The 22,357-nt window shown below is 37.5% G+C and overlaps 1 protein-coding gene across 31 annotated transcripts in view; it reads left to right on the forward strand.

Annotated features, from left to right (window-relative positions):
• Nucleotides 1-22,357, forward strand: part of kmt2cb (lysine (K)-specific methyltransferase 2Cb) — a 189,975-nt gene that overhangs the window by 142,551 nt on the left and 25,067 nt on the right. For 17 of the 31 annotated variants that reach the window (XM_005163297.5, XM_073923666.1, XM_073923738.1 and 14 more), the window contains 19 exons: nucleotides 1,950-2,087; nucleotides 2,178-2,210; nucleotides 2,291-2,440; nucleotides 4,745-4,889; nucleotides 5,784-6,016; nucleotides 6,240-6,313; nucleotides 6,814-7,017; nucleotides 7,452-9,302; nucleotides 9,461-9,771; nucleotides 9,869-11,529; nucleotides 12,374-12,485; nucleotides 12,611-12,677; nucleotides 13,271-13,334; nucleotides 13,473-13,705; nucleotides 16,822-18,384; nucleotides 18,470-18,661; nucleotides 20,000-20,167; nucleotides 20,338-20,479; nucleotides 21,413-21,554. In XM_005163297.5, the coding sequence (XP_005163354.1) occupies nucleotides 1,950-2,087; nucleotides 2,178-2,210; nucleotides 2,291-2,440; nucleotides 4,745-4,889; nucleotides 5,784-6,016; nucleotides 6,240-6,313; nucleotides 6,814-7,017; nucleotides 7,452-9,302; nucleotides 9,461-9,771; nucleotides 9,869-11,529; nucleotides 12,374-12,485; nucleotides 12,611-12,677; nucleotides 13,271-13,334; nucleotides 13,473-13,705; nucleotides 16,822-18,384; nucleotides 18,470-18,661; nucleotides 20,000-20,167; nucleotides 20,338-20,479; nucleotides 21,413-21,554 (7,483 nt within the window). Of the gene's footprint in view, nucleotides 1-1,949; nucleotides 2,088-2,177; nucleotides 2,211-2,290; nucleotides 2,441-4,744; nucleotides 4,890-5,783; nucleotides 6,017-6,239; nucleotides 6,314-6,813; nucleotides 7,018-7,167; nucleotides 7,204-7,451; nucleotides 9,303-9,460; nucleotides 9,772-9,868; nucleotides 11,530-12,373; nucleotides 12,486-12,610; nucleotides 12,678-13,270; nucleotides 13,335-13,472; nucleotides 13,706-16,821; nucleotides 18,385-18,469; nucleotides 18,662-19,999; nucleotides 20,168-20,337; nucleotides 20,480-21,412; nucleotides 21,555-22,357 lie in introns of all 31 variants that reach the window. The other 14 variants (XM_009298109.4, XM_009298114.4, XM_009298123.4 and 11 more) reach the window with 3 other exon arrangements.

The raw sequence follows: 22,357 nt of genomic DNA on the forward strand, positions 1-22,357 counted from the left end.
GGTAAAATGAAGAATGGAAGGATAGACACTTTCACGCACTCAACAGTCGCAGCTTTGCTCAGGCAGCAGAAGAGGCGGAGCTATCGGGTGCACATGTTGGATAACTTTATTTAGTTTGTATTGTAAAAGCAAAATACTCCTATATGAGAGTGACTATACTACAAGAGTGATTATCGCCTCCCGATGGCGAATGCGGTTATACTTATAACAGGTATTATTTGGTAGTTCTGTCATTTCTTTTACTAATATGACAACTGTCAAACTTCATCTGGGGAACGGTTTGAATTTCTACTTAGTAAAAGGAAAACATTAGTGTTCTATTTGGGACGACACTACATTTGCTGTAAAAATGCAGGGTTCCACACAACTCATTCATGTTGTCTTAACACAAATTGATTAAGTTAACTTAACACTTTTAACAAATTTATGTGAATTGAGCATCAAAAGTTAAGTTGTCCCAATTAAATATCAAGAATAGTGTTGATTCAGCTTATTTTAAATAAGTAAATATTTTTTTGTGTGTGTTTGCATATACTAAGCTGTTGAGTGTGTAAGTGCATAAGTACATAGTGCATAAGTGCATAGTGTATAGTGTGCCATTTGGGATGCAGCTATGGAAATGTGCAGAGCCGGTGGTCCCCTAGAAACGTGGTTGAGAAGTGCTGCGATAGATCATACAAAATGTATGTTATTTTATATTTTGTACACTATAAAAAGTGTTTAGTTACTTAAAGCGAGTAAACCAATTGCCTTGAAGGCAACAAGTTGACTTTACAAAAATAATGTGTGTAAACCTGATGTAACTTGGAACTGTAAAGTTGACTTAATTTTTATAATTATGCTAATTGTACTCACTTTTTTAAAGTCAAATAATCCCTTTTTACAGTGTCAGACTATTTTAGCACATTTGTTTTCAAATAATTACTGTAATAATCACAATATTACGTCTTTGGTGGATCATTAAGTCTATAAATCTACACTTATAGCCTGTATTGAATTTAGAAGACACACTACTGGAGTCTGGAAGAGCAGATTTATTTTAGTAACTGTTATTTTGCTAGATACAGAAAAGCTAAAAAAAAGTATATATATATATATATATATATATATATATATATATATATATATATATATATATATATATATATATATATATATATGTATTGGAAAAAAGATATTAGTTCACTTTTATATTTTTTAAAAATGAGTACAATTAGCATAAGTTTACTCGCTTTAAGTAACTAATCACTTTTTACAGTGTACTGTCTTGAGTAAGATATTTTTCTTAAAATATGTTTATGTATACAAACTCAAATATTCAAAAGATACTGGAAAACAAATATGTGCAGGACATCAGGCAGTTTGACGTCTGAACTAATAAGGGACTTGTGAACAACTTTCACTCAGTTAAAAAGCCAAGTGTAACTCAGTGCAGAGCCACATGGTCAGAGCTGAGCTCCAGCAAGGAGGAGCTTGCAGCACTTCTTCTGTTACTAGTGATGTCACTGGGGGGTTGGGGGTGGGGGTGGGCTAGGTGTAAGTATTAAAACAGCTTAAAGGAGGAGGAGCTTAAGCTCCCTCTCATTGGAGGTGAGCTCCACCCAAGTGGCTATGCAGCCAGCAACCTGCCAAAAAAGAAACAAAAAAGGGTTCGATCATCCAGGTAACACAATATTAAAAACCATCTATTAAATCATACTTTTTTGCATTTTTCTCTCTTTTGACCTACAGTATGTGCAAGCATATTTTATGTAAAATATCTTACTCAGATAAAAAAAATTCCATGATATCTTATTGTGTTCATTTTATTAACTCTTCACTGATTCTTTTTTCCTTCGAGTCTAAAATGACAAAGCCAATTTCAGGACATCCTGGACCAGTGCTTAATTTTATTAGTATTTAAGAACATGACATTATGTGTATGCTTTTGTTTCTATGTCTTTGTACAGGACTGGACATTGCTCCTTTAGCAGAAGATGAATCTGTCTCATCTCAAGCTCATCTGGGTCGAACTCACCCACGTCTGGTACCTGAGGAGCCACTCGATGGCATCCTGAGCCCTGAACTGGACAAGATGGTCACTGATGGTCTGTATAGAACAAAAACATTCCTTGTTGACTAGTTTTACTTGTTTGTGGAACATCTTAATGTAAACAATGTATTTCTTTGCCATGCAGAATCAATACTCAGCAGACTCTACAAAATACCAGGTAGGTTATAAACTCAAAGCATCACCTGCCAATAAACATTCAGTTGATATGTTGTAAGTAGTTAATGTGTTTTCTTGCAGAGCTTGGTGGGAAGGATGTGGAAGATCTCTTCACAGCTGTCCTGAGCCCCAGTACTAGCCAACCTGCTCACATGATTCAACAGATCCACGGAGCTCAAACCTTACATGGTCCCTCAGGCCCTGTTTTCCATCCCTCCCAGGCCAACTCAGGTTTGTTGGAGCGAAATGATAAATCATTTTCAGTGGTATAGCTTTGCAAAGTTGGCAGCATAGTTTCTCAGTAGATTATGTGTAATCTTGCGTAGACAAACCTTGAGACTTCGGACATAAGGGCTGGACTTCACTGTGATTTTGATTGGCTAAAAATGCAAAAGAGAACATCTACATCTATCTTTGTTAGCAGCATGTTTAGAGACATGCAAATTAATGTTGAATGTCTCCATATTAAAGTTGATGTCTCTAGTAAAAGAATAGGTTACCCCAAAATCAAATGTACTTTCTATTTACTCATAACTAAAACTAATAAAGGTTTGAAATGGTGAGCAAAGATTTTGGGTGCACTATCCCAATCATACTTGCTTACAATCAATAAAATCAGTTTATTCAGGAATGTAGTGTTCAGCTGCTGTGGACTTCTGGAAATAAAGCATTTGATTAATCCTGATACTGTAAGTGCTCATTGCTACAGTTGTTTACAACCTTCTTCTAGGAGGAGGTTCATCATCATGGTGGCTTTATTTCTTTACAAACTGTAGAATAGTGTGACACACTCAATAAGATGACGACTTTGAAACTCTCAAATCCCATTGTGCATAACTTTTGCACAAGACTTTATTCCTACGACTAAACAACATACAGGATTTACCTATCAAGTCCTGTATTTCTATAGATCTTTAATATTATGCAGTTTGTGTCAAAGTAGCTTTACAAGGGTGAACATGCAATAATAATAAAAAATTATCGGGTATGAAGTTTCATCAATATGAATCTAGTTCATAATGTCAAACATATTTAGTTCAGCTGAATGCTGACCTGATCTAGTTATTTTAATTATAATTAAGTTCAGTTCAACATGAATGTCATTGGATGCAAGTCATTGTACAGCATTGTAGATGTTAGATCCAAAGAGATCCTAGTTAAGTTCTAGAGTTGAGGTTCTTGATAGGAAAATATTTAATCACCTTGGAATTATAAGGTTCTATCTGCGTTCTGAATGATTTTGAGATAATAAGCTTCAAAGTTTTTGCATTCCATGTAGCATACAGTATGTGTGTAACATTTGTTTTTTTTTTAAAAAGACTTAAAATGTAAACAATGTATAAAAAAAATCCCATATTGTAAATACGTTTACTTAATATTCAATAGGAAAATGTCAATAACTCAATTTTGACTAAAATGTCAGATAGAACCTTATAATTCTAAGGTGACAATTTATTGCTGGAAGAATTAAATTTTCTAGTTATTACCAAAAAAACAATGGACTGCAATACTATAGTAATGAGAAAAGAAGTAGCTTCTCAATTTTCCAAAAATTCATCATACTAAAATACACAGTCTCAGAAAGATATCCTTCTTTAGGGAAAATGCACCAAAGATGACACTAGCTACGTTTCCATCCACCTATTCTTATGTGTATTTTGGATGTGCGCATAAAAAAAGGTTGATGGCAACACCACGCATTTTGAAATTGCGCATAAAAACCTATGCGTATAACTGAGTAGAATAAACTTTTCATTTAATAAAAAAGGATGCACATAACCTATGATGGAAACACTTTTAACAAACAAATTTCAGTAAGTGCATTAAAGTAATGTGATTTTGTTATAAGTGATCATGTGATGGGAAAAATGTGTGTGAATGAATAAACCAGCAGGTTGAGCCAACTGTAAAACATCTGAAATCTTGTTTTGTTCATTCTAAAATTTCAGTATTAGTATTGCTATATTATTAATTACCTCCAGAATTATCAAGAGCGTCTGTACTCCACGTCTGACCTCTTCAAATGCCACCATGCATCCATTGCGCATCAGCATACTGCTTTCTGAAGTAACTTATTAAATAAAGAAAAAATTCACAAAGCTTCCCCTACCGCATCAAATTCCATTTTTACTGTTATTGATATTTGGCGCCAGTCAATCTGGAAGTGACGGTTTTGTTTTCTTTGACTACTTGGATGGAAACCCTGCTTTATTCGCATGTCTTATATGCGATATTCCAGTTATGCGCATACATTTAATTTGCATCTTTAGATGGAAACATAGCTACTGACTAAATCAATGGGACTTTTTGATTGATTACAGATAGGGGAATTCAAGAATGCGGAGGGGAAATTTTGTGGTGATGGCGGTGATGAGAATGTTCTTTATACAAGCTCTGTCAGTAACATTTATATGAGCATGTTTTTGTATATTTTTACAAAGTGAGGGTTTCCTGAGGTTTTTGATTCTACTTTGTTCATAAATCTTCATAAGTGATTGTTGTATCCACTGTGTATTGGTATGTTTTTTTATGCAGGATTGTCTTCACGAATGCCAGTGATGAATGGTTTAATGGAATCCAAACAGCAGTTTTCACAGGCTCGCATAGGTCCGGGAGCAGGACCAGAAATGGCCCAAAATATTCCCCCAATGCAGCGTATACCTTTCTCAGACAATCTTAGGTAAGTCATTAGTAAACTTTCTTCGACATATCCACATTTCTCACACCCAAGAAATATATTTTTTTACTCGGTCAAACTACTTATTTAAAATGAGCTAAAACCACACAATTCTTGAGAGTTCATTGGGACAACTTAATTTTTTATGTTCAATCCACATAAATTTGTTAAAAGTACCAAGTTAACTTAATCAATTTGTGTTGGGACTACATGAATGAATTGTGTGGAACCCTGCATTTTTTACAGTGCAGCATAATTGAGTACATCCCATTTTGAAATTGAATATTTTTATCCATTTCTCAGTCAATGTAGGCAATGCATTTTGGTGCATTTAAACAAAACAGATTTATTAAACAGATATATTTATTAAAATAATATTTTTGTCTCCAAACATATTTCGAAATATGAAAGGTAATATAATTAAATTTAAGCTAAATTTTGCAAGAATAAATAACAATTCACAAAATTTCAACAAAATCTTTCACTTTTTTATTTTTTTTGCTTTTCATGAATTTCCTCTTTTTTAAATTTGTATTTAAGATTTTTCTATAACATAAATATGAGTGTACTAGTTTTTGGACCATTCTAAGTTCTTTAAGTTATTTTGTTATATATAAGCTTCAGATTTTTCTTCAGTACTGACTCATCTAATGTATATGCAGAAATATAATATTGTATAGCTTCCTATTGAAATTATGTATTCAAAAGATTTTTGAGGGGTGCACATATATGTGCCGAGCACTGTACACCTATACATAAATAAACTGCAGTGTTTATAAAAGCAAATAAACATGTTACATGTGTCTTGGTCATTTCGTTTTTAGTAGTTAAATATTTTATTGCCCACTCAAGAAAAATATGTATTTCTGGATGACATTTATTACACGTACTGTGCAGGGACAGGAAGTTCAATCTAATGTCGCAGGAGACTGCTGGACCATGGTCTGCTACAGGGTCAGCTTCTTCCTCTGCTCCAGCTGCTGTTTCGGAAATGGAAGGAGACTCCATGTCTACCGCACAGAAAAGCACTTTGAAGTGGGAGAAAGAGGAAACTCTTGGAGAACTTGCCACTGTTGCACCAGTTTTGTACACTAATGTCAATTTTCCAAACCTCAAAGAAGAATACCCAGGTCCGCTAAGTTTCTTTAAAGTGATCTGTCATATGCAGCTTTGTAAATCAATGTTGAAATCAGCATGAACTGCATGCATTGTTAACAACCCTTTGTACTATAATAAGCATGCAATCAGACATGATTTTAACTTGACTGTTTAACGTAAAAGTTAAACGTTCTTAATAACTCTTATTGTTATTCTTTTAATTGACATATTGTTTTTTATGTTATGACTTTATAGACTGGTCAACACGAGTAAAGCAAATTGCAAAACTATGGAGAAAAGCAAGTTCACAGGACCGGGCTCCATATGTGGTAAGTTCACCTATGTAATAAATGTCAAACAATACATCATGTCATAATATGATTTATCTTGGAAGCACAGTCTTTCTTCGATGTTTTATGTAGTTAAAAATACAGGTAGAAGTTTCTGGAAAGAGCAGTCAGGTGCAGGTCACAGTTAATATTGTGTTTTAAACAACAGTGTGCCAGCTCATCAACCTTCTATACCTGCATCACACCACCACTAAACAACGTAAATCAGCATGGCATTTATTTCTTCAATCTTCCTCTTTAATGTTGCTCAAAGTCAAAGGAATAAATTGAGCTCAAGAAGCTCAATTAATTTCTATGAGATAAACACATTTCAAAAGATATGATTAAAGGGAACATTACCTTGACATGAAGGGAATTCACTTAAAAAAGCTTTCAGACAATTAGTCTAAATAGCATGCAATTTTAACAGATTTAAACAACCTTTGAATGTTCATGATCGTTCTTTGATATAAACTGCATGACCACTCTACCATTCACAGCAAAAGGCCAGAGATAACAGGGCAGCCCTGCGCATTAACAAAGTCCAAATATCCAATGAGCCTATTAAGCGGCAACCACCCCAGCCTCAGCAGCCTTTAGAAGTGTTTGATCCTGCTATTCCACCTCTGGACCCGGAATTACTGTTCAAAGATCCATTGAAGCACAAGGAGTCAGAGCATGAACAAGAATGGAAGTTTAGACAAGTAAGTCTACAATAGTTATTTGTTTGCAAATGGGCTAAATGACAAATGTGTCACAACTGCATTTAGATGTTTGCTGTTTTTAATTGTTGATATATTTTGCAAAAGCAGCCTTTAGAATAAATTCCACTAAATCATATTTGTTGACTATAGGGCAGAAAAGAATTTGAAATATTTGACAGAATACGTGTAAGTAAACTTATCAACTGACACAAAAATGTACATTTTTTGTTGTTTTATATGAAGACATTTTGATATTTTTAATAATTACTCTTCTATTGTATTTTCTAAATGTGATATATATATATATATATATATATATATATATATATATATATATATATATATATATATAGTTTTAGACAAATTGCACATTGTACATTTACCTGCTGTTTAATCATTAAATTATATATGTTTATATCAATTTATTTTTCCAGCAAATGAGACAGAAAAGTAAGCAGCAAGCAAAAATTGAAGCTACACAGAAACTTGAGCAGGTGAAGAATGAACAACGGCAACAGCAACAAGTCCCAGGAAGCCAATCTGATCATGACTCTTCTGGTAACCTAAAGAGTCCTGGCTCTGTTCATTCTAACAGTGGAGACATGTCTCCTAACCAGCCCAGTTCAAAGAATGGGGTTTCAAAGTCACAGCTTCTTGGTACATCATGCTCCCCTGATGACATATTTTTGCGGCCTCATCCTCCGCCCCAGTCTTCTGGATCTCAGCCACAATCCCCTCAGATGTTTTCCCCAAACTCCTCTGGCTCTAGGCCATCCTCACCCTGGGATCCCTATACAAAAATGGTAGGGACACCCAGACCACCACCTAGTTCACAGGGAACTCCTCGTCGTAACTCAGAATCAGGGAAATCTCCCAAGGGTCTTCCAGAGCCAATTGGTTCTCCAACAGCCATATGTAATGACCCCTATGCCAAGCCACCAGACACCCCAAGGCCAGCAGGAACTACAGACCCATTTCTCAAACCTATGTGCCCTCCCAGACCAAGTCAGACTTTGGATGGAAGGCATGTTATTGGCTCCCCAAATCATGATTCATTCTCAAGGATGTCTGTGAGAAAGGAAGCCTACCAGAGGATGCCTCAGGGCAGGATGATACTCTCTGATCCTTATGCTCGTCCTTTACTTACTCCTATCCCAGGCAGCAATGAATCAGGGTCTATACAGGTGTTTAAAACCCCTATGCCACCCCCTCAGGCTCAGGAACAATATGTAGGTATGCATGCACGAAGAGTAAGTGCAGATGCCTTTGAAAGACCAATGATGTCCTCTCGTTCCAATGAGGGATTTTCCCACAATCAGCAAAATGACCCTTATGCACAGCCTCCTCTCACTCCACGGCCTGTGGTAAGTGACGGCTTTGCAAATCAAAGGATTTCACGACAGCCTCAGAGTCTCCCGTTTTCTCAGCCTGGGCCAATGACACGACAACCATCATGTAACTCCTATGCTCGAGCACCTTCTACCCCTCGGCCAGACTATTCGCAGTGTGATCCATATGTACAGCAACCTGGGACTCCAAGACCTTCAAGTGACCCTTTTGCCCAGTCTCCATTTTCTAATCCATATGCTAGAATGCCAGGCACACCTAGACCTCATGATCCTGAACCCTATTCTCAGCAATCTGCATCTCGGCATCCAGCTATGATGAATCAACCCTCTCAGCAGTCTCAGCAGCAGACTCATAACCGTATAATGTCCCCTATATCAATGGACCCTTACACACAACACCCTAACACCCCACGGTCAGGAATAGTAGACCCATTTCCTAAGTCTCCAAGTAACCAAAGGACCCCAGATCCTTTTTGTCAACCTCCTGGACTGCCACGCTGTGTGGGCCCTGATCTTCATATACAGTCAATAGGAAGGTCCCAGTCATTACGAAATGATTCATGTTCACATATCCCACGAACACCTCATCACGGAGTTGTAGGACAGGTATTGGTATCTGGGCCCTTGTCCAGTCAGGATCCATTCTCTCCTCCACAAGTTTTGATGCAAGAATCTTTTTCCAGTCCAACAAAACATGGACCTCAGACCCTTAAACATCTGAGCATGACAGATGATTCAGGATCTCAGCCACTATCAAATCGACCTAATCAGACTCCTATTCATGATCCATTTGAGCAGACCGCTATGCTTGGTCAGTGTGGAGAAAATAAAGACCAACAAAGTTTAGTACAAATTATCAGTTCCCACACCATGGGGCAACCTGGCAGTGGAACACAAACAATACCTCTTGCCGAAGCTGAGGAAAGACTGAGACAGGTGTTTATTTTGTTACTACTATATTTTAAATGGTTATTTTTTTCAGAGAATTTTTTTCATCTTATGATACAGCAATGTATCACTTAAAATATATAATCTGTACAACACCAGATATTTTAATATATTTTAATAATATTTTAATAATATTTTGTTTACAGCGTCAACGTATTCGAGAGCTGATTCTTAAGCAGCAACAGCAGAAAAGTGCCATACGTCAAGACAAGGTTGTGCAAGATCATACTCTAACCATGTCTCCAGCAACTCCTCAACACTGGAATCTGGAGTCTACAGGCCAACAAAGTGAAATTTTTAATCACCCACCACCACCATATCCTGGCCCAGGAGCTGTAAGAGCACCTCAGAGATTCTATGCGACAAGAGATAGACAAGGACAGTTTCCTGAAGGCCAGTTACCCAGACCACAGTTTCCTGGGGATGCTGACTCAAATACAAGGCAGCTTGGTGCTAGGTAGGTGAATTCACACACTACAAAAAATGTAAATGTTATAGAAAATGTTTGTTTTCCAAATAATGCAAAAATTGTAATGTTGTTTTGTTGATTTTAGGATGCCTTTGACTCCTGGCATCCAAGGTCCTTTAGGAGCTATAAGACCTCATCAAATGCAGGACTCAATTGAAGCTCATCCACAAATGAGAAGATCCATGTCTATGGATCTAGGAAAGTCAATAGAGGGCAGCCCTTTAGGAACCCCACATATGCCTCCTCGTGGTATGCATGTTCAACAGCATAACATCATGGGACAGCCTTTTATTGAACTGAGACACAGAACACCAGATAGCAGACTTCGTCTTTCCTTTGGACCTCCTGGTATGCAGGGTAATCGAATGGAATCACCCTTACAGCAACATGCCCCAGGTTTCTTGAGTGGCCAAGAACTGGTATTCCCCTTCAATCAGATTACAAAAGCAGTGGACACACCATTAAACCAGCCTCAGGTAGCTTTTACACAGATGCAGACATCTCTGAGCTTAGGGAATTTACAACAGCCCAATATTTCACTGAGAGCTGGACATACACAAATCCCCTTGACAAGATCTATAAGTCAACCTGCTTCCAATGAGACTCTCAGTTCTCCCTTACACACAGATATTGCTGCTGTTTCAGCTGTACAAAATGATGAGGTCCCTTTACCCACAAATGAAGTACCTGAGGAGAAAATCGATACTGTTGAATCTGCTGTGAAAGAACTTGAAGATGTTGAAGTGAAGGACCTTGTTGATGCTGACTTAGAGAACCTAAATCTTGACCCAGACGATGGAAAGGACTTGGATCTTGAAACAAATGACTTGCATCTTGATGACTTCTTAAAATCTGGGAAATTTGATATTATCGCCTATACAGATGCTGATTTAGATCTTAGTGAGGACCTGGATCTCAGTGATACTATGGAAGACAACACTGAGATATCTGAGAAAAAAGCTGAGAAAAAGACTGAAAGTTTTAATGCCACATCCTCAGCATCATGTTCTACATCGGCAGTGACGGAAGCAGTAGACAAAACTGCTCTGTCTCAAGATGACACCAATCAAGAAATTCCTCAGGATCAGGTGTTGGTTTCCTTGAAAAAAGAGGATGATAACAAAAATGGATTTAAAGATTGCTTGTCCCAAGACTCTTCTTGTAGCAATCAGATAAGTGATAGCGCTGCCAATAATCAGGCTAGCTTTAAAAGAGATGTTGAATCCAGTTTACAAGTTCATCCCGATACTACTCCAGTGCTTTCAAGCATGCTGGTCAGTGTACCACCAGAAGGTAAAGAACTGAAGCAAGAACAATGTGGAAAGTCAACAGAACAAAACAACCTTTCAAATCAGGAAACTGCAATGTCTCTCAGTAACACTATGCTCGGGCAAGAAAACTTCTCAGTTCAGGGAATTGATACTGGCCTCAATATTGACCAGTCACTGGTGTCTTCTCATGATGAAAGTGCATTAGAAGTCTCAAGCTCCATTCAGGAACAGCAACAAAGCCATATTTTTGGTATTGATCAAAAGGATGCTGTACTCTCAGGGGAACAAAACAGCATTCTTACTCAACAGGCAGTCTTATCACAGCAAGGCCATCAAAACAGACCACTGCTTCTGGAGGAGCAACCACTCCTTCTTCAAGACCTCCTGGATCAGGAGAGACAAGAGCAGCAGCAGCAGAAGCAAATGCAAGCTATGATAAGACAGCGTTCCAGCGACTCATTTTTCCCCAACATAGGTAAGTGGTAGCTAATATACAAATATAGAATTTTGTTCTTCCATGATATATTTATATGTGGCAAACAGCTGGCCAGGGACTAAAAAGATACTCATCTCAATTTCCTTTTTTTGTTAAAACGTAGATCTTCACTATAAATGTGGGATTTAACAGATAGCTAAATATGCAGTTTTGCCCAACTGTTTCATTAACTGCAAATAATAACATGTATATATATATATATATATATATATATATATATATATATATATATATATATATATATATATATATATATATATATATATATATATATATTTTTTTTTTTTTTTTTTTTTTTTTTTTTTTTTGTAAATTACACTTATATCTCACTATATATAAAGCTAAAAAGCACAGAATAAAGTGTTTGTCATTATTCCAAGACATTAACATTATTATATCAAATCACTTATTGCTTAAACTTTGTGTGCTGTTGGGAATGTTTTCATCTAATCTTGAATGATTTTAAGTCTTATTTGGCCACAACTTTCTCTATGTTTCAACAAATGGAATGATTTTTGGTAACAAATCTTATTTTGAGACATATTTTGGGAAAATGCTTAGAAAAAAAAAACTCAATACATCCTGGGCAAATTTATTACCCGTTTGTGATTCAATTCAATTCAATTCAGCTTTATTTGTATAGCGCTTTTACAATGTAGATTGTGTCAAAGCAGCTTCACATAATGAAAGGGAAGTATTTTCGTGATGACTGGGAAGAATATGCAAGGGTTAATATTTAACATCTGTCATGCTGTGCAGTACAATATAAAAAGTTGCATGCACAAGAGACTGTAATTTACTTACGCTGTATACCTTAATTTAGATTTTGATGCTATCACTGATCCCATAATGAAGGCAAAGATGGTTGCACTGAAAGGAATAAATAAAATGATGGTTCAGAACAACATGGGAATGTCTCCAATGGTTATTAACAAGTAAGTTCTATTAACATTTAATTGCCTTTTATATTTTACTGAAATATTGTTAGATTTATTTCTTTGCTTAACAATTTGTTCTCATGTCCTCTCCATTATTCCTTTCTTCTCAAAATCTCAATTAGTGCTCAGACAGGACAGGCTTTACCAGACACTGATGGAAATATAACTCCAATGCAGTTGCCTGGACAGGTGAGACTGTTCTTCTTATCAGGAAATCCCCACACAGAATCCTGAAGATTCAGATGCTTTACTTTTTTATTATTATTATTTTTTTTTTTTTACCATTTTAGGATCAATGTTATTACCACCCTTAAGCCATTTTTCCCCAATTGTCTACAGAACAAACCACTGTTATACAATAACTTGCCTAATTAACCCAGTTAAGTATTTGAATATTGTTTATATATTACAGTTATTAGAAGTTTTTTTAATTAGTTATTAAAATTATGTTGAGAATTTTTTTTTTTAAAGTTCTCTGATGAACAGAAATTGGGAAAAAATACAAGAGATATAAAATTGAACAGGAGTGCTAATAACTCTAAATATGTTCGAATATAGTGGTGTAAAGGTGGTACAGTATGTCAGATTTCTCCATGTACGCAAATCTCATGTAGATTGAGATCTATAAAGTTGAAACTGTGTGCAGATGTGCGTACATACACAAGGTTTTATAAACTTCAATTTTTGTTAGCGTTCTTTTTTTATTAAATTTTAACGTCAAGTTTGTTTACGAGGCCCCAAGTCCACAATGACTAGCTTGTGCTGTTTATTCTTTCATTTAGGATAGCAAACTTGCTCCTCACATAGCACGACCCAATCCTCCAAATTTTGGAACAGGATTTGCCCGTAAGTTTTTTTTAATAATCGTTAATATCTGAATGCAGTACATGTTAGTGTCGCTTTTTTAATTACAAAGTAAACATTCTGAGTATGAAGGTATTGCTGTTGTTCTCAAATGTTTCCCCACCTTGTCTCCCCATCAAGATGACACACAGAAGGCTCAGTATGAGGACTGGCTCAGAGAAACCCAGCAGCTCCTTCAGATGCAGCAAAAGTTTTTGGAGGAGCAGATTGGGGCCCATCGAAAGTCAAAAAAGGCTTTGTCAGCGAAGCAGAGGACAGCCAAAAAAGCAGGACGGGAGTTTCCTGAAGAGGATGCAGAGCAGCTGAAACATGTGACAGAACAGCAGGGAGTGGTGCAGAAGCAGCTGGAACAGGTAAAGCACATACATAGGTTCAATCATTCAAAGCGAATTACAAAAAAGTTTTCAGTTTACGTAAAATAATCCAAAAAAGCATTGTGACATCATTAAAAAAGTAAATTAACATTACATATAATTTCATAATTAACCTTTAACAGACAACAATGCACTTCATTTGATTTAAAGCCAATTCACACCAAGCATTATAAATTTAAAGTTCTAAAAAAAAATTCACATTCATACATTTCATACTTACAGAAAACATGCAACAAAGTATGGTGGCCGGAAAATGCAAAACAACATTACAAAGTGTGAAACACTTTTACGAAGCTTAAGACAAATTTACGTTTTTGAAAAAAGACACAAAACACTTTTACAGTCCCAAAACAAATTTACAATGACAGATTCTTTACAGAAGGAATGTACCACACATCGGAAGTGACGTAAAATGTACCACACACTGGAAAATATCAGAACTTTTTGACTTGTGTTTAAATCCTGTTGATGACATGTAAATTATAATTATTTCTTCATATAATTTTGATTATATACTGTTCTGCCACACAAATATTAAAATCAGTAATGTTTACAATGACACTGACACCAGGTAATAAGAATATTTATTTGGCATGGGCATGTTTTGTTGCTGTGAAAAAGTGTCAAATCTGCCAATCTGCAAATGTGAATAGTTTACATGCTGGAAAGGGTCACCAGTTAACACAGACACCAGTTAAACCGTAACACCGGCTTTGTTCAGTTTACTTTTAAGAGTCCTCAAGCAGATGTTTATACCATGTAGACTTGACATCATGCCCATGATTACAGCATACGAGTGGCCCTTGATAAAATATTAAAGACATTGTTTTTCCCTCTGGTCCGCGTCCCTTAGAAACTCCAAACACCGACCACATGTAAAGCAAAACCGCTTTAAGCTGCTACAAACAAAATAACCCATGGCAGCTGTAACAGAAATTAGCTCATTTTATGAATATTAATAATCAACAATAACGGTTTATTCTTAATTATTAATATTCCGGCTTAAGCTTCAGTCAATTTGGTCAAACAAACATATGATTGTATGTGATCTTGCCCGCTCGACCGAGCGGACTCTCAGAATATGAATATTAATTATCAACAATAACGAATTATTATTAATCATTAAAATTCTAGATCAATTTATTGTTAACTTGACCAAACAAACATAACTCTTCCGAGCGGCCACGGCAATGATCTATTCATTTAGAAAAAGGGAATTTCATTGCTACTTCTTGTGAAGTAGATTAATCATTCATAAGTTTTAAACAACTTATAATAGCTAGGAAGGGGAATCTGTATTTCAGTGACATTTTCTCGCGAGGCAAACAATACAATTCATTTGATTATAATAGGATTTATTGACTAGTCAGACAGATAACAAACAAATGCATGAACATAACATTAAACATAGAACAAAGGTAAAACACATGGAGATGTCGGGTCTGTAGAACGTGTAACAACAAAGAGAGATAGTAAAGCGAGGAAATAGAGATTTCAGATAAAAGAGTGACAAAACTTTCAGTTCCACACGCACCATTAAGGATCACCAAGATTATAAAAACAAAAACACCTTTTTTGATAAAAGAGGCACAGCTTAATCGCATAACTAAAAATACCTGGACTTTCATGTCTGGAGGTCTCTCTTTTTATGCGAGTCTCTCTTCCGTCGTGATGAAAACTCCTTTTGATGTCCTTCATGATGCGTGGAGTTTGTAATGCAGTTCGGACGAACACGATTGCAAACTTTAAACTGAGTTTACTTTGCCGGAAAATAAGAAAGCGTGGCGGGAAAAGTCCATGCGGCTTAGAAAGCCGCGTGGCCCTCCAAGGGGCCACGTTTTGATGGGTTCGTTGTTCAGACTACTCTGCACAGATGTTTGGGTAGAAGTCTGGTTATACCTGCGGGTCACGTGACAACCCGTTCAGCATTCTGACCAATGATTTCAGGGGAAGTTTGAGCGCGAAACCTTCCTTTGTCTCGAGGCTGCTCGTATGCAAATTTGAGTGTCCGCCCAAAGCATGCGGACAGGAATTTTAATACAGGTAATTAAAGAATAAAGCAATGCGAGTTATGATCTTGCTCTATGCATCATGTGTTGTAAAATGTCAGCAGAAACCCATCGGTACCAAACATGGGGGGTTTTAAAAGTACATCTACATTATTTTTCATATCCTTACATTATTTATGCTTTAAAAAGGCCTAAAGGGAACAGGCATACAGGTTATAAGAGAGGTTACACAGGTAAGAAAAGCTCAGAAATGAGATGCAAAGTTTACAAAACATAACACTTTAGTTTTGTGCTGGTCCAGGATTTCTGAGCTCATTTTCTTTCTGTCGGAACAGCCTAGTGGGTATGTGTGTGTGTGTGTGTGTGTGTGTGTGTGTGTGTGTGTGTGTGTGTGTGTGTGTGTGTGTGTGTGTGTGTGTGTGTGTGTGTGTGTAATTGGGCAGGAATGTCTTTAAAGATCTAGGCTTATCTCTCCAGTCTCCCTTGATTACGTAAGTCTGTCGGGTGTACCCAGACTTGTGGAGCCAGGAGTCGTAAACCGTCCTGTCGACTGAACCCAGACCGTTTTCATGGAATGTTGACGGAGTGTTTACCTCCAGCATATATGTTACAAAATATGTTACCAGTAATGTTACACAGCAGTCCATGTTCGGTCACTCCACATACATGTACTCCACAACACAAATTAACTACGCTCACCACCAATGACAACAACACTTTTCATCCCTTTCCGGTAAAAATCTGTCATTGTAAATTTGTTTCAGGACTGGTAAAAGTGTTTTGCATCTTGTTCATTTTTATTTTCTTCTAAATATGTAAATTTGTTTCGTCCTTGGTAAAATCATTTTTCCTATATAATTATGTCTTATGATAGGTAAAAATGTTTTCCAAAATGTAAATTTGTTAAAGTGTTTCACACTTTGTAATGCTGTTTTGCACTGGTTTCATTTGAAAAGGTATTGTACTATGAAAAACATGAGTTGAGAGTTTACCTCAAATGTTCTGATATTTTTTGAGGTCAAGGAAATGTAATGTTTCAGTCCAATATAGGATGAATGTAATTTGAGTTTGTTTGTTTTTTTCCAGATTCGAAAACAGCAGAAGGAACATGCAGAGCTAATAGAGGAGTACAGGGTTAAACAGCAGCAACAAGGTGCACTACAGCCCCCGATTATGCCAGGAATGCAGCCTCCTGCTGGCATGATGCAAGTTGGTCCCCCCATAAACCAATCTATGGTGGGTCCCATGATGCCCATTCGCCTTCACTCCAATCAACCAGATGTCACTAAAATGCCCAACACAGCGGGCTGGCACCCTGGTGCACCTGTTCCTACTGGACCTCGAATGCCAGGAGTTATGCCTGCTCAAGTGGTGCAACCACAGCCTCTGCAGCCAGCAGCGGCTAGGCCCACTCAGGTGCAAGCAGGTGGTGAGTCTCCTCATGTGAACTTTGATGATACCAACCCATTTAGCGAAGGCTTCCAGGAGCGAGAACGCAAGGAGAGATTACGAGAGCAGCAGGAGCGGCAAAGAATGCAGATCATAAAGGAGGTGGAGAGGCAGCATGTGAAGCACTGCGTAGAACAACAGCAAGTTTCTAACTGCCAAGATGGTACCATGAGGGGTCTGTCCCAGATGCCTTTTTACAACCAGGAGCTACCGCAGGACTTCATGCAGCCACCCAGATTGCAGCAACAGATCCAAGGGCCCACTTTTCCACAGCAGCAAGGCACACAACAAGGGTACATTGGAGGACCACCCAGACCATTATTGGGAAATGGTCCATTTCCTCAGGAAATGGGATCAGGTTTTGCTCCTCAGAATCTAGCAGTTCATGGGCCTAACTTGATCCAGGCACAAACTAGACCTCAAAGATATTCTGTGCCGCATATGATGGCTCAAAATCCACCTCAAGGGCACCCATTTCCAATGGAAGGGCCTACACCCTTACCTCCAAACTTTCCAGGTCCTGGTCCATCCCTTATTCAGTTGTACTCTAACATCATCCCAGAGGAGAAAGGCAAGAAAAAAAGAAACCAGAAGAAGAAGAAAGATGAAGATTGTGAGTCGCTGCGAGCTCCATCTACACCTCATACACCTCACTCAGACATGACTGCTCCATTAACACCCTGCGTGTCAGACACATCATCCACACCGACAAGGAACCCAATGGTCTTTGGTGACCATGAGTTCTGTGAGACATCCCAACCTGGATCATCAACACCAGGCTCCATGAGCAGCCAACCACACTCTGAATTGGAGCGGCAGCTCTCTGAAGGCAGCTGTGGTGGGGGGCCAGAGTCAGCCATGGGACATGAAGAAATGCATGACAGGATCCTATCCAACATCAAATTGGAGAAGGTGGAGGCAAATGATTGCCATGGACATAAGCCTATAGATATGGAAATAAGAATAGGAATGGTCAAGGTGGAGAGAGAAATAATGTTGCATCATCCTTCAAGCCAAAGTCCAGCCAATAGCTCAAAAGAAGAAGGTGGTAATGAACTCCTCAAGCACCTCCTAAAGAATAAGAGGACTCCACCTCATGCACTGCCTCACCAGAGGTCTGAAGACAGCCTGAGATCGGAGGAAGAGGGATCCACAGAAAGCAAAGCGTTTTTTCGGCAGAACTCCATGGACAGCACTGGGGTGACTGATTGAGAATGCACCATTTTAATTTGAACAGGTATTAATTGACTCTAGTCTTAACAGTGTCATTTTTCTTTCCCCACAGACTTTCTCAGATTCAAACCACCAGGATTTTCCAGGACCATTGATTCTAGAGGACAAGAAGAAACAGAGAAACAAAAGGACGCCCAAAAGTGGAGACAGACCTGCCCCCCGCTGTAAAAAGAGAAAGAAAGAAGAGGATGAGAGTCAAGCAGTGTATTCCTCTACTGATCCAATGATAACTCCATTAAAACAGGTAAACTGCTAAATCCTTATTGGTTTCTTTCTAGATAGGTCATGCATAAAGTGGTATGCAAAGGTTTTGGAACCCATTGCAGAATCTGTGAAAATAAGAATTGTTTTATCAAAATAAGAGTGGTCATACCAAATGCATGTTCCCTATGAGTGGGTCACTTCAAGTTATATTGACCAACAGATTGGGGTATTCCTCTTAGGAATGCCATCACTCTGAATTATATGAAAAAGCCAATGAAATTTATATCAAATTGACAATGTGCAACCTCTCCCCCACTTAGTGGTATATAAGACACACATGGCAGATGTGACTCTAGTTTCCTAATCAGGCAGCTACATCTAGATTACCTGCCTCTACAAGGTCATGATCACTGTCTCATGAGCAGTGCATGTTTTCGGTGCCAGGGCATGGATGTGGCCACCCTGAGATTGCACCCTGCACCGTTAAAAATGTAAGCCTTTCTGTGGTTAGCATTTTTTTTCTGCCATTGAATGAAATGTATATCAATGAATGATGAACATGAACAAGTTTGAATACCTTTTGTCAAAGCTCTGATAAGAGGTTAGATAAAGTGGTATATTTATGCTTCTTCTTGCCAATAGGTTGATGCAGGCATCTTTAACTAGCTTCATGACACCGTGAAGGTCTTTTCTGTAACACTCAGAAAAGCAGAATCCTGATAGAGACAAAGGTTCTTAAATTTACATTATGTAGAGTAAATACAGGGGGTCTAAAACATACAGACGTGAATATCTGAATATCTTTTTCAGCAACCTTGAACACAAAATACTGTGAATTAAAACTCTTGTTACACCATAAAGATCCTTTCTAAAATACACAAAAACTGTATTCTTGGAGGTGTGAACTTTGAAGACTTGAACAATTCTGTCAGTCTGATCTCTGAATAGAAGTTACTGAAGCTGGTATTATTGAATATTGAAGGCACTAGCTTGTGATCATTGCTCCTGTTGCTGTTTCAAACTTCACAAATTCACTTCTCGCAGACTTCCTTATTTCTCTGACCAGAACTTCAAAGGTAACAATTCTTTCTTACACGACAATCCTCTGTACAACAACTTACTCAACCACAGCAACTTACACAACAAACTTAAAGGGCACCAATTATGCCTATTTTTAAACATGCAATAAATCTTTGGTTTTCCCAGAATATCTGTTAAGTTTGAGATCAAAATACCTAGCTTAAATGTGTGTAAAAGCTCAACACAATGCTGAGATCCAGTTACAAATACCAAACTTAAGACTGAACCAAGAAGTTCAGAAGTGCACCCCACATCCCACATTTCCCATGTGTTACTTTGTTTCATTGTTTCTTTTCAGCAGCATCTTTCTCTCTTGCCTCTAATGGAGCCACTGGTGGGGGTGAACTTTGCCCATTTAATGCCCTATGGGGGGGGACAGCTGGATGGAGAGAATCGCCTTTCTGGTACATTTGGGAGTGCCTCATTGGATGGTGTATCAGACTATTATTCCCAGCTAATTTACAAGGTACTAACGAGCTACTAATTAAAATACTGACTGTTCATTTGCTGCTGAAGCATCAAGCAATCGCTTTTATTCCTAACCAGGAATCTTGCTCAGCTGTAAATTCCACTGACTGTAAAAGATTTTGGTTATGAGATAAACAAATGGTCACTTGTGTTTTCATTCTTTTACAGCAGAATAACTTAAGCAACCCGCCCACCCCACCTGCTTCCCTGCCCCCGACCCCTCCTCCAGTGGCACGACAGAAGTTGCTTAATGGCTTTGCCACAACAGAGGAGCTTGCCAGAAAAGGTGGCCTCATTGCTGGACACGATGGTGAGTAGTAGCTGATGTAGACTGAGCGGGTGATTTCGATCTATATTTGAGCGTGCGTAAATTCTAGAAGAAGTCATACATGTTTATTCATTTGGCCAGAAGAGAATTGGTTATCTGATTTCTAATAGTTTTTTTTTATTATTATTGAATAAAGTCAGTAAACTTCACCCTTACGACCTCAAGTGGCACCCACTAACTTGAAATGTTTGTTTTAATCTTACCCTGAATATCTGGAAAGCTGCCTAAAGAAAATATTTTTATTTTTACATTTTTATTTATTCTGTAAATAGGAGGTGTAATGGTTCATCTGGTGTTATGGAATTTGTTAATTTCTCAATTTTCAGAGTCACTGGTCAGCTCAATTTCTATACAATTACGAAGAAGAAAAACCTAGAATAAAACTGCTTGTATTTTTTATTATTTACTATTGGTATGTGTGTACACCAACAGATATTTAAACAATTTACATAAAATGCCTTTTATATATAAAGAAATACACATATTTTAAGCATAAAATAACACAGTAACCGAATTCACATTAGGTCAGAAGTGGGACATTTCACTTCAGATTTAAGTTATGTTAGATCCAAATGTAAACCATGGATTGCATTTCGATTTCGTACACATGTGCTTTGAACTGGAGGTGATGTACCAAATAATTTAAGATGATTATGTGTATCATTACACCACTACCACAAATGAAGGTGACTAGACTTGATTTGATTAGTCAAATGAGCCAATGAACTACTAACATTTGGCTGGGTTTGGTCAAAGCATTTTATGGTTGATCACGTTTCTACTTCTACATTGATTTTTTCCCTGAATTAAGGAAAAAATTGTTTATTGAAATAGATTAAAATGAAAGATGTTTCATGTTCAATGCAACTGAAAAATTACACACTTGACACTGGATTTTGTTTTTAATTTCAACAGTCACCAAAGGTCTGCTCGCTCGACCACTGGAGTTTAAGGCTGAGGAGGAGCTGCTTGCTCAAGCTTTGGCTCAGGGGCCCAAAACTGTGAATGTACCGGCCTCTCTTCCCACCCCACCTCATAACAACCAGGAAGAGCTCAGGTCAGTAGAAATAGTAATAAAGTACAAAATAGTAGTAACAAAAACTAGGATAATACCTCCAACTGACAATTTCACACTTATTCTATGCCATAGACTTTCAGGAACAGGATATATTCATAATTGAAATTCTGATAAATTGTAAAGGTACTAATATTTGCTTAATGGGCCAAATGTTTTTTATAATTTTAAATAAAAAAATGTATAATTGCGTATTTTTTATATTGTCATATAATTAGTGAAATTGTTATCATAATTAATATAATTTCATATGGTAACTGTTTTCATTCCATACATGTATTCACTGTAAATGCACTCTTGGTGAGCACAAGAGTCATCTTTCCCAAAATAACTTACCAAATATTTACCAACTTACCAACAGTACACTACATTACTGGTTTAATTCCTGGTCCTGATAAGTATTGATGGTAAGGGCAGTAAATGAACTAAATTCTCTCCATCTTCAATACCCAGCTGTGGTGCCAGAACAAGGCACCAAACCTATAATTTCTCCTTGGGCGTGTAAAACAATAGCTTCCCACTACCCACTTCCGGGTGTATGTTCACTATGTGTGTGTGTGTGTGTGTGTGTGTGTGTGTGTGTGTGTGTGTGTTTGTGCGTGCGTGCATGCTTGCTTGTTTGCTTGCTTGTTTGCTTGCTTGCTTGTTTGTTTGTTTGTTTGTTTGTGCTCTCCTTACTCAAAATGTGTGTTCACTTGGTTGGGTTAAAAGCAGAGGATCAATTTTGAGTATGTTGTTGTAAACTCAGAGAAGTTCCGAAACTGTCACTAAAATATCTGTGATTG

This window comes from Danio rerio, chromosome 2, assembly GCF_049306965.1.
Source record: "Danio rerio strain Tuebingen ecotype United States chromosome 2, GRCz12tu, whole genome shotgun sequence".
Taxonomy (NCBI): Eukaryota; Metazoa; Chordata; class Actinopteri; order Cypriniformes; family Danionidae; genus Danio; species Danio rerio.